At 34.8% G+C, this 13,666-nt stretch overlaps 1 protein-coding gene across 5 annotated transcripts in view; it reads left to right on the top strand.

Moving 5' to 3' along the window:
- LOC149806871 (ubiquitin carboxyl-terminal hydrolase 24-like) overlaps positions 1–13,666 on the top strand; it is a 311,591-nt gene that overhangs the window by 231,962 nt on the left and 65,963 nt on the right. For all 5 annotated transcript variants that reach the window (XM_089959015.1, XM_089959005.1, XM_089958996.1 and 2 more), the window contains exons 46-48: positions 3,744–3,876; positions 7,524–7,725; positions 11,457–11,560. In XM_089959015.1, coding sequence (XP_089815141.1) covers positions 3,744–3,876; positions 7,524–7,725; positions 11,457–11,560 — 439 coding nt within the window. The remainder of the gene's footprint in view (positions 1–3,743; positions 3,877–7,523; positions 7,726–11,456; positions 11,561–13,666) is intronic.

Below are 13,666 nucleotides of genomic sequence, written 5' to 3'. Positions count from 1 at the left end.
CAGTTATCTCGCAGGTTATAAGCATGTGGTAAGCGTGCATTTTGGATTGGGAATGAAATGCACATGTATAGATTTTTCATATTTTCCCAATGCCTAGTCCAAACCGTCTTTTCAGGTGATATTATTACTGAGCACTAATAATGTTAACACCTAGTGGTATAGTGGTAAGGCGAAAATGATTGAAAATTATAAGTATACTTGTGTGTGTTGGGGGTGTGTGCAAGTTAACAAGATGCCAGTCAAGTGTACAGTAATAGTTTATGTAAATTAGTGGGGGTTTTTTTTCATAGCATGGTATTTATACATTTGTGTCCAATAATAATAATGTTTTAAGAAGTAAAAAAAAATATACCAAGCTTCAGGTTGATTTCTTTCAACCCATATTGTTGTACATATGGTAGATCAGGTCATGAGTAACAGTGAAGGATTAAATTTAGGTTGCACTTGAGGCCAGTGCATCTTGACATTAAAATCTTCATTCTTTTATAATTAAGAACTCAAGGTCACATATTTACCACTTCTACACCCATATTGCAATTAAATAAGTGACCGTCTATCTGTAACAAGCGCACTGAGTAATGTCAAGTCATTTTTGTCATTCATTAAAAATATTAATTACATGTGATAATTAGCAACTGAGTGATATCACATCATGTACAGCATGCTTTTAGCAATTCCAGAATACAGAATGTAAGAAGACAACAAATTAACAAACTTACTTATATATAATCCAATTAAAATCCAGTTATGTCCAAAACACATTTGTTCACAAAAAGTACTAATCCAAATAGATTAGGTGCTCTTCACTCACATGATATGTATTCTCTGCTGGAAGTATTTTGTGATTTTATGTTGTTTGTGAACCTGTTCATTCTTGTTTGTTTGTTAAAGCAAAGTTTGTGATATTTTGTCAAATGTATAATTTTCAAGAGCTCAATTTCCTGGCTTTTTAGCCACATCAGTTATTTTCGAATGTAAACAGCATAGGGTATTTCCAGCTGGTCTTCCTGGTCTCAATCAGTAGTACATTCTACTTCGTGTTGATCTGGATCTAAGTTTTTCTGTTGGTCATCTTTGAAGAACTGGACAATGTCTGCAGTTTTACTTTCAATAGTGGGGCCATCTTCATCAGTTTTGATCTAGTGCATCAAATGAGTTGAAATGTCCCCATAGCACAGCTTCAACCCCTTCAACAGCCTCCTTTGTGAATCCCTCAAAATCACAATCCTATTCACAGAATAAAGATTTGCTTTTCCTGGATGTCTCTAATGAGATATTAAATACCTTAATTCACTTGTAAATACTGATAATACTGAACTCAATTTTAAATCCAGCTTATTTCACTAAAAAGTGATTGTTTGAATGGACCTTATTTTTGGCAACACTGTGCAAACGAGCAGGGGGATATTTTGATACCCTGTGTATATTTCTCCAGCTATCCATCAACCTCATCTGTCAATAAACATGGGTTGTGTTCAATACCTGCCCTGGACAGGCTCATAATCCAGGGGTCATGTGTTCAATACCTACCCTGAACAGGCTTATAATCCAGGGATCATGTGTTCAATACCTGCCTTGGACAGGCTCATAATCCAGGGGTCATGTGTTCAATACCTGCCCTGGACAGGCTCATAATCCAGGGGTCATGTGTTCAATACCTACCCTGGACAGGCTAATAATCCAGGGGTCATGTGTTCAATACCTGACCTGGACAGGCTTATAATCCAGGGGTCATGTGTTTAATACCTACCCTGGACAGGCTCATAATCCAGGGGTCATGTGTTCAATACCTGCCCTGGACAGGCTCATAATCCAGGGGTCATGTGTTCAATACCTACCCTGGATAGGCTCATAATCCAGGGGTCATGTGTTCAATACCTGCCCTGGACAGCCTAGCTCAGCAGCTTCGCTGTGTCTTTGGGAATGGCACTTAGTTTCCATTTCCTAAGTTTGATACAGCCAATAATACGTTGAAAGTACCATTATAATCAACAAAAACAAAGCATATCAACTGGTGCTGTAGGTAGTTCGTTTAGGGATTTGGGGGAAGGGATTGAGGAGAGAGAGAAGGTGCAAGCCAGCAAGCACAGATCCACCAATTGTTGCTCAACTATTACATGTTCGTGCTGGATGGTGTTTCTTTTCAAGCCAGAAGTAAAATATTAGCTAAATATATGCTACCTTTAGTTACATCCAAAGCTATTATGACAAACTTGAACTTTCAGAGTTTTTGGCAAAACCAAGTAAATTTGCTGTTTTTTAATGTACGACCACCAGCTGTGTTGTTAGCATTAATGACCACCTGCTGTGTTGTTAGCATTAATGACCACCTGCTGTGTTGTTAGCATTAATGACCACCTGCTGTGTTGTTAGCATTAATGACCACCAGCTGTGTTGTTAGCATTAATGACCACCTGCTGTGTTGTTAGCATTAATGACCACCAGCTGTGGTGTTAGCATTAATGACCACCAGCTGTGTTGTTAGCATTAATGACCACCAGCTGTGGTGTTAGCATTAATGACCACCTGCTGTGTTGTTAGCATTAATGACCACCAGCTGTGTTGTTAGCATTAATGACCACCTGCTGTGTTGTTAGCATTAATGACCACCTGCTGTGTTGTTAGCATTAATGACCACCTGCTGTGTTGTTAGCATTAATGACCACCAGCTGTGTTGTTAGCATTAATGACCACCTGCTGTGTTGTTAACATTAATGACCACCTGCTGTGTTGTTAGCATTAATGACCACCAGCTGTGTTGTTAGCATTAATGACCACCTGCTGTGTTGTTAGCATTAATGACCACCTGCTGTGTTGTTAGCATTAATGACCACCTGCTGTGTTGTTAGCATTAATGACCACCAGCTGTGTTGTTAGCATTAATGACCACCTGCTGTGTTGTTAGCATTAATGACCACCTGCTGTGTTGTTAGCATTAATGACCACCTGCTGTGTTGTTAGCATTAATGACCACCAGCTGTGTTGTTAGCATTAATGACCACCTGCTGTGTTGTTAACATTAATGACCACCTGCTGTGTTGTTAGCATTAATGACCACCAGCTGTGTTGTTAGCATTAATGACCACCTGCTGTGTTGTTAGCATTAATGACCACCAGCTGTGGTGTTAGCATTAATGACCACCAGCTGTGCTGTTAGCATTAATGACCACCAGCTGTGGTGTTAGCATTAATGACCACCTGCTGTGTTGTTAGCATTAATGACCACCAGCTGTGTTGTTAGCATTAATGACCACCAGCTGTGTTATTAGCATTAATGACCACCAGCTGTGGTGTTAGCATTAATGACCACCTGCTGTGTTGTTAGCATTAATGACCACCAGCTGTGTTGTTAGCATTAATGACCACCTGCTGTGTTGTTAGCATTAATGACCACCTGCTGGCAGTGGAGCTGCCTGCAATAAGTGGAAGCTTCTGTTAGTTTTTCATGTACTACCGTAGAAGTAGAATTCATGACAGGGATCTGGTAGAGAGAATGGCCAGATGGTATTCATGCTGCAAGGTCTCATCTCTGCTGTGGTCTTAATTGAGAGAGAGAGAATAACAGCATGTTCACTTTTTCTTACAGTGTCCATCTCTTTAATCTAGCAAAGTCTAATGTGAATGGCATTTTAACATATTAACATGAGTGCTGTAAATATAATGCCAAAAGAATATATGTTCATTTTTTAAAATTTTAATCTCACCCTATGTACATTATTTGATTGTTTTCTGTTCTTTTGCAGCAAATTCATATCCAGAAGAACGACAACGGTACTGGAATGGCTACATGTTGTTCTATGAGAGAATGGAAGAATCAAAAACTCCCTTGTCATCCAAAAAGAGCAAGCTAATCACAAAAAAGCTGCCTGTAAATGGGTTTGTACTGAGCAACTTGTTTGTAAGATTCTTAGTGTTAATATAGTAATATAACATTTGTTAAATTTATTAGAACCTGATAACGTATAAGAACCAATCAGATTTGTTTGATAAAATCTGCTTTTAAATGTACATATAAGTCAGAACGTTTAAGTCATGAAGTTTGCAATTTGAGTAAAATCTGATCTCCATTGACCTGTTTTACATGGAGATGTGACAAGCATCCATCAAGAGTTATGTTCAGGGAGCTTGCTATATGCCTGTCAAGCTGCATAATTCTGAAAGTCAGTCAAGCCAATTTGGCATGGATGATTCTCATTGTAAACAATGTATAAAGCCATTCTGAAATTAACTGTTTAATTGGTAAGTAAGTATCAAATATGGAAATTTATGAGCACTGTATTTTCAAAACTTTCTTTCAAGGCACAAATCTCAGAAGCAAGGTTAAAACTTTAAATTCAGATATAAAAATTTTCATGTATCTGTATAATTGAAAGTGTTCAACCTAAGAATGAAGAAGCTAAAGAAGTCTTATAGGTTCTGTAAAGGTAAAGGTCAATTTATTAGAACTTAATTTGTATCAAACCGATCACCATTGAATTCAGTCAATTAGAACTTAATTTTATCAAATATATTACCATTGGAGTTAATTGATTAGAACTTAAATTAACAAACCGATCACCATTGAATTCAGTTGATTAAAACTTAATTTTATCAAACAGATCACCATTGGAGTCATTTGATTAGAACTTAATTTATCAAACAGATCACCATTGGAGTCAATTGATTAGAACTTAATTTTATCAAACAGATCACCATTGGAGTCAGCTGTTAGAACTTAATTTATCAAACAGATCACCATTGGAGTCAATTGATTAGAACTTAATTTATCAGACAGATCACCATTGAAGTCAGTTCATTAGAACTGAATTTTATGAAGCAAAATACATTTTGTATGCCCATCATAGAGTGAAGTTTACATCATGATGCCAGTTCCTTCTGTCCATATGTCTGTTAGCAACTTCATTTCCACACAGTAACTTGAGATGTCCACAATGTAGAGTTACCAAGCTTTGTGGATAGCTTGTTCTTGGAGTAAAAAATACCCTTGTTGACTTTGTTGTCAAAGGTCTTAGTTCATGGTCACTGTGACTGAAAGAAGAAAATAATATTTGCACATTGACTCAAGTTCTCAATTGTCTAAAGTTGCCAGTCTTTGCAGATAACTTGTCCTTATGGTAACAAAGAACGCTGTCAAGTCGGGCATCAAAATGTCAAAGGTCATTGTGACAGCAACAAAACCTATTGAATTCAGCACAGTAACTTGAGTTCTCCACTAGCACTTAGGCTAAGGAAGAACTGTATTGATTTTAGAGTCAGAAGATCATGGTCATGTGTCTGAAAGAGGCCAGATTGGTTCTGCACTATAAACTTCTCCATCATAACCAGTTACCAAACTTTAAAGATGAATTGGGGTAAGGAAGGACTGGGTTGATTCAGGGTTTAAAGTGTTATGTGTATTTAATTTGTATTGTATGTTGGCTTTTCTCCATGGTTATATGTTATTTATATCTATTCTGTGTGACTGACCTTAGTCAGTACTTGAGTTTAGGGCCTACCTGACTAATGTCTTGTTATTTTGTCAGTAACATATTACATAGATAATATTTGTCGATGATTTTAGATTTTGTTTTAATATTATTATAATTAGGAGGTAAACATGTTTACTTGGATCTGAATTCAGGACACTGGTGTTCCCGTGGGAAAAACATGGTCTACCTGCACTTTCCCATGCTTGCTAAAACTTAACAGTGACCAGACCTTGTTTATAAATTTGATGAAAATTTTTATTATGATGACACTACAGTATTTTCAGAAAATGATTATTGCGACGTAGGTCAGGAGGAGAGGTATATGAAGGTGTTTACTTCAGAATTCCACATCTTAACATTGGTCTTAGTGGAATCAATTTAAGTTGTGTTTCAGTTAATATTTGAGAGGATTTATTTAAATTATTCATTAAAATTACTAAGTGCTGATTAATGCTATTAGGACGAATTCAGTATTTTGGAATTATCATGAATTTATTCAAGTATATTGTGGATTATGTCATATTTTGCATGGCATGAACACTTTGAAAATATCTTATAACCAGTTTCGTGTCTTGCTTAAATTTAGAATCATTTTCAAACAATGCCATAATGCTTATTCCAGGGCACAATTTTGCAATCAAATTTAGTAATTGATCTCCCTGACTGCATCTTTAAGTACATTACATATCAATTAATGACTTTTGCACAAAGTTTCTGTGTTCCTTTGCCAATACTACTTGTTTGTTACACAGGGAATAAGCTACATTAATTTCTGATAGTTGGTTACTGTTTAACCTTGACTGGAACAAGCAATAACCACCAATGAGAGTTCAGTGTAACATATTTCACCATGTGACACACTGGTAGTGTAGCTTTCAAATCAACCAAAGTAGACAAGATACAATTCAACGTAGAACTTAGCCTAAAAGTGGTTATTAAATGATGAGCAAAGTACTTAATTATACATGTGGAACACATTGCTGAACATGCTACTGGGTTAACATAATTAGCAATGGATGGGGGGGGGGCAGATTACAAACCATGTCACTTTGTGTTACTTTTTTTACATGGCAGGTAAGTATTCTCAATAGTTTCTTTAGTTTTTACTAATAAAAATGAGTGCCTGCAACTGCAAATCATGTTTCAGGTGAATTCTAAATTTAAATAATAACATGAAGCCAAACTAATAATAATTATTCATGACTGCTGAAAATTAAAATAACTTGCATAAGGTAAATATTGTTTTGTGTCAATTCTCCATCTTTTGTATCAATATGTGTGTATCATTACAGCAAAAGTATTGAGGCATTGATATATCAATGAATTGTTTTACCCCTTTTCTCCTTACTTTTGGACTTGTGATAGAACTTTTAGGACTGTAAGTTATTTTAACACTTTCACTTTGTATAATTGGGAAGTAAATTAGTTGTTAAATTGTACAAAACTTGATGGTTTTCACTCCTTTCTATTACTCTGTTTAAGACCATAGAGTCCTAAAAAAAAGGTCAGTTGTTATGGTTACTGTCACTGAACAAATAAAAATAGTTTCCAGAAAAAAACAATAGTTCTACATCACATACCTGGATAAAGCTTTGTTAATGGCTTGCACATGGGGAAAATAATAACCCTATTGGTCCTGTGATCAAGATGTCGAGGTCACTGACTGAAAGAAGAAAAGTGGTTTCTTTACAGAAGTTTCAGAATCTGCATAGAGCATTATCGGGTGTATAATATGCCATTCATGACACTCGTTAGCTAGGAGGAGTTGGCTAGATTAGAGCTTAATTTTGTCAAGCAGATATGTAGGTGGAGTCATTTAGGTAGGTGGAGTCATTTAGGTAGGATTTAGGTAGGTGGAGTCATTTAGGTAGCTGGAGTCCTTTAGGTAGCTTGAGTCATTTAGGTTAGACTTTTTTCCGCATGGATCACATTTTGTCAAGGAATTGTCAGCTAGATTAGAACTTAATTTTATCAAAAAGAATTGTGCATTATTATATACTAGGAATCAGCTAGACTTGTGCTTAATTTTACCAAGTAGTATCATTTTCTATCCAGGAGGAGTCGACTAGATTCAGACAGCTTGATGGAGCTTACAGAGTTAGTTCATAAAGGAGAACGGAGGGGAATCTTCATGGAGAAAATGCCAGCAAGCATTCAGCGATTGATCCATGCAGAAAATTTGACATTCGTCAAGAACCGTGATGTGTACAATCAAGAGTATTTCAAGTTTGTCAAGAACCATGTTGCAAGAAATTCTGTAAGTTTAAATTTTTGTTGGTTACATTTATCCATGAATGTTCAGAAACTGAAAATATAGAGGATATTTGCTTGAAATGAGTGAATAATGGATATATTTCATCGAGTGGATGAAAAACTCAGCATTGTCACAAGTGGCAAAGCCACGAGTGAAAATGCTAGAGTTTTTCACCCACGATATGAAATGTATTTTTATTTTATGCTCACATACGTTGGCTACCTAAAGTTTGTGACACAGTGAATTAGCAGATTTCTTACAGTAATGTCAGCTGTTTATCATACATGTTATGCTGTGCTATGTGTACCTGCGCACAAAATTAGTTCCACATCATATTGATAAAAATTAACTGATATTTCCAGAATAACAAACTACAAGTTTCAAGGATAACATACAGGGATTATTAATAATGACAATGACTTGTGCATAGGAAAAAGTAGTTCACTGATAGAAAATCAAAGGGAGGTAAGTATGTTCTGAGCAAAAAAAAGTAGTTTCTGTAGTGAAAAAATATTGTTATTTTTTCACTACAGTGAAATATCAATATTATTTTAATTAGAAAATCAAGTAATTCACTGCTTAACATAAAATAAAAAATGTTTCTTAAATTTATTTTGAAAATACTTCAGTTACAGATGAATCACATCAGATAATTAAATAATGACTAGTAAATATTACAAAAGATTTATCAAAAACATAGAAAGTGGAAGTGCACTTAAGAACATTCTCATGCTGTCATCTATAGCAAGAACTGAATATTAAAAAGAATCATAAGCTGATCTTTAGTCTTACTACACCTACACATGAACTTCAGACAAAAATATTTACTCTGCCAATGAATCATTTCTTTTTAAATGGTCAGCTATAACACACAACATTTTGGCTGTTATTGTGAACTTTTTTAATGTCAAAATAATTTTTGACAACTAACCCTGAATGGAAATTGTCATTTAAATTGGTGCCATCTCAAGTTGTATTTGACCAATGAAATTTAAACATTAATGAATTTCTAATTATCATAATGGATGATATTTGACTTAAATAAAAGTCTGCAACATTTTTTTTAGCACAGCTGAAAAACATTTAGGGAAATCTAAATAAATGCTTATTTTAAATTAAATGTATAAAAAGACCAAATAGTGCACAAGTTTTGAATTTCTAAATAATTGCCATTATTTAAAAACTTTTGTTTATTTTCTCTTTAAATTAGCATAGTCAGGACATAGGTATCACTCTTTCTGGATTCATCTGTGATGCTGTCACAGTTTTTTTACTTAGTTGTGAATGCCTTAATGTTGATAATACTGACCTTTGAGTTCTTGTACCGGGTACACAACATTACCCCAAAGGTCCATGATTACCCCAAAGGTCCATGATTTTACAAAATTATATACAGTTGCAAATTACTCACATCTTAGAAATATAATTCATGTCATTCTTGATGAAGTAAGTCGAGCGTGATGACAGTCATCTTCTCTGTCCATGCATACATATGTCTGTCATCAATGTCATTCTTGATGAAGTCAGTGGTGCCTGATGACAGTCATCTTCTCTGTCCACACATATGTCTGTCATCAATGTCATTCTTGATGAAGTCAGTGGAGCCTGATGACAGTCATCTTCTCTGTCCATGCATACATGCATGTCTGTCATCAGTATCATTCTTGATGAAGTCAGTGGAGCCTGATGACAGTCATCTTCTCTGTCCATGCATACATGCATGTCTGTCATCAGTATCATTCTTGATGAAGTCAGTGGAGCCTGATGAGTCACCTTCTCTGTCCATGCATACATATATGTCTGTCATCAATGCCATTCTTGATGAAGTCAGTGGAGCCTGATGACAGTCATCTTCTCTGTCCACACATATGTCTGTCATCAATGTCATTCTTGATGAAGTCTCTCTGTCCATGCATACATGCATGTCTGTCATCAGTATCATTCTTGATGAAGTCAGTGGAGCCTGATGACAGTCATCTTCTCTGTCCACGCATACATATGTCTCTCATCAATGCCATTCTTGATGAAGTCCGTGGAGCCTGATGACAGTCATCTTCTCTGTCCATGCATACATATATGTCTGTCATCAATTTTGTTGCTGCAAGATAAAGTTACTGGGAATTGTGGCATCATAGTCAGAACTGGTATGCAGCTTTATATTTATGACCTCATAAGAGTTCAGTTTAGAGTTATTTATCATAATTGGGGTGGGGTTAAGGCCCCAGTTTGCCCATTGTTTCTGTACCATAACTTTACTGAAGATTGTTGGATTTCATCGATGTTTGATATGCAGGTTCATATTGATGGGACCTTGAGTGAATTTCATTTACAGTGTTCCTTGCTATCATTTACATAAGTTATGTCCCCTGATTGCCTGACTTTCTTACTTTGGTATTTGTAAAATAATTTGTTCAAGGTATGTTGGTTTTCAGTCAGATTTGCGATCTGGATTTTGTTATAGATGAGACCATGAATGAGTTAAATTTCCAACATTACATGACATCATTTACTGGAGCTTTGCCACCTGTAAGCCCATGGTAGCTCATTAGCCGCCTTATTTGGTTTTTGTGAAAGGTACATACAGGCACAAAATTGTATGATTTTAGTGCAAATTCACTTCTGTTGATATTGGATAAATTTGAGATGATAATTGGCAACTGGAAGTTGTAGGACATAAAGAGCACCATCATAGATTACAAGCTGCTTGTAAGTAAAACCTAAACCCGTGTTGATCAAGTTCACAAAGAAAAATTTAACACTTTTTGATTGGTTGAAGCACTTATGAATGATCTGATGAAATTGACCTTAATGATTGGGTTTGGGTCTTTTTTCTTAAAAGTGCTCATTGGTTAGATAATATTCCTACATTGACCAAAAGATTCAGCTGCTGCATGCATTTACTGTAACATGACAGTGTTTGAAAAAATGGCTCTGAAGAGTTGATTCTAGTTCAATTGCTGATTGATTATAGCTAGAAATGGTGAAAGTACTTGATAGGAAGGACAATCTTCACTTAAAGAAAATGGAAAAAGATGTACAAAGTAAGTTTAAATGGAACTAGTTAGAGTGAGGATTTAAATTACTAGAAAAGACTAGCATACTAGATTGCTATCTTGGTGAATAATTATAAATACATTTAGGAAAAAGGCAGATCACTCTTTGGAAAGTGTAATTTTAGTAACTAATTTTAGTTTACAAAATATGTTAAATAAATCTCTGTAAAACCTGCATTTTTTTTCTTAAAATATTTTTATTTCATATATGTTTAAATGGCTTTTCCCTAGAGCCTCCTGCCAATTTCTACATTTTGTTTCAATTTTCCTGTCTGTTATATCTTCTCTTAGCCCCATTTCCTCATGACATCACTTGCGGTCATTATTCCCTGTCCCACACACCTCATCCCCAACAGGCTGCCTATCCTCCTAACTACTTTCAGCTCATTTAAACTTTCAGCTTGATATCCTTAAGACCTTGAAATGGTTTCAAATTTCTCATTTCACCAGATCATATTCAAGAGTTTTTCCAGATTGTCTGACCCAATGACATGCGTTTGTTCAACATTACTCTATGAAGTATTATTATATTTCAATCAGCTTTATACAGATCAAACCTTAAATGAATTTGATTTCCATTATTTTACATTAGTAGTTTATTGGTATTGATTTATGTACATTTGAAAACCTCTTATGTTAAAATCATACCTTGTGTGACTTCTTTTGTTTTTTTACCTGTAGAATCAGGTGACCTGCCCACAATACTCTGAGATGAGTGTATGGTCTATCCAGCTGGGAATCAAGTTCCTCTTCAATACCTATTTCAGAACCAAGATCAAAACAAGGTATCTGCAAACACAGAACAAAAATGAAATTAATATTTAATGAGTTCATTTGACCTACCATCCTACACATAACATTTAGAGCACATACTCCATTCAGATTTTGAGAACTGATACTGTGCACTGCATATTAAAATGGGCTAGTGGTATTTGGGAATTGAATATACATTTTATGTAGCCTGTGATAATACACTGTACTGGTCTGTTGTCCATACAAATTTACAGTATAAATTAACTGATATGTAATGACAGATGGGTTGAAATTTGTCAAGGAGGTTTCATCCATTCCACCAGAATCGTGTTATTACTTACTGAAAAAATAATTCTGTGAAACTAGTTTATGATGAATCCATTTGGAGCAGTATGTATTGTTTTTGATCGGACTTTGTCAGTAATAAGAACAGTTAAACCAGACTTTAAAGTCGAGCAAGCCTAGTGACCACCTGACATATAAAACCATGTTCCTAATGTGCAGAGTAATTGTGTTATATATTTATGTAACCATAATTGCCTTTAAATATTGGACCTTTTGTTTTTCTGGACACCATATGTTCAAAACTTTTAACAATTTTCAGTAGAACAAAACACTTCCACACCAACCAAATGCTTTAAAGGCAATATAAAATAAAAAAATTTTTTGGAATGCCAACTAAGGAATGTTTAATCCATATTCAAAAACCAGCATTGAGTAGTCTGTCATCAGGCCATGAAACTGCTTTGATAAACCCAAAATTATCACATGGGTTAATTTGGGGTGTGAAGCAGACCTACCAAATGTTACAGTTTTGCTGTAAATCTAATGAAAGTTACCCGTAAAATACGCACCTTACGGAATACAAGCAAAACTACTGAAAAATGAGTGCTGTCAGAAAATCAGGATAACTGGTTCATCCGTGTTTGATTTGGATCCAGATTTCATATTAGAATAGTGGAATTAGTCAGGGATCCAGACTAACTTTACAGCAGTACTGCAGATACTTTAAACTGCACATTTTTCATGCAAAGCATTTGTATCATCAAACTAACTTGATTATAGAATTTTTAAAAATTGGCATCCAGCAAGCGATGCATGTTGAAGATGAAATGGAAAATAAGCCTCTTAAAAAGTGTTAATAATCAGAACAAACAAAAAAAAGGAATATTCAGATTCTTGTGAATAAAAGCAGGACAGGACACAATTATGTTTATTGCACATCACGTGTCAATTTGAGTATGTCTTGTGATGGGAGGTTTGATTGTAGCTTTGTGCAAGCAAAGCGGGGATAATTCTAATATGCTTTTGAAAATTAACATTAGACACGGTGATCAAAACAGGTCCTTTTCTGCACCACACCCTGTGTTAAAATGATAATGTCTTGGATGGAATTATTGTCTTTTATGTCAAGTAACAAAAAAAAAATCTTGTGTATCTCGCATTATTTTAATTTTAGCACATTAGCACACATTTCAAGATTAGTAAAGGCATGGTGAAATATTAAATTGCATCGTATCCTCTTATTCAACCAAATACATAATCTACACATACATTTATAGAAAGAGCAATGACTTTGCCATTTTTTAAGATATTTTTTAAAATTTTAGCTGATGCGGATTGCCTGAATTGAAGTTTGAATTAAGTGAATCAGGCATGTAGTCCAAACAAGAAGATGCATTACCAGCACAATGGAAGTAGTACAGATACTTAGTGACGTGATTTTAACAGCTTGAAAATATGTTACACTGCAAATTAATGTCAACTTTTTGAACAAAATCAGCACACCATATAACAAATTCATAACTTTTCAAACATGTGATACATGATTTTAATAGGATTGATCACCAGCTTAAGAGATATAAACTTTTGGACTGCTACTTCGGCGATTTTCAGTACCATTTCTACATTCTTATAAATGTGACTTATCCCTTCATTGTCTTGACAAAGTATTGTTAAGTGTGATCCCAATTCATAATTTGTTCCTGAGCATTTTGGAAGAAATATCCATGAAATTGAAACATGGATAGTAACATGCTTTTTGTATTTTTGATTTTTTTAAATTTACTTTTATAAATTTATTAATATCTTGGCATTTATTTAGTTTAAGGTATATTAAAAAATGTTTCCATTTTACA

Source organism: Sinohyriopsis cumingii, chromosome 1 (assembly GCF_028554795.1).
Source record: "Sinohyriopsis cumingii isolate HCF-2022 chromosome 1, ASM2855479v2, whole genome shotgun sequence".
Lineage (NCBI taxonomy): Eukaryota > Metazoa > Mollusca > Bivalvia > Unionida > Unionidae > Sinohyriopsis > Sinohyriopsis cumingii.
This window is presented reverse-complemented; position numbering and strand designations above follow the sequence as displayed.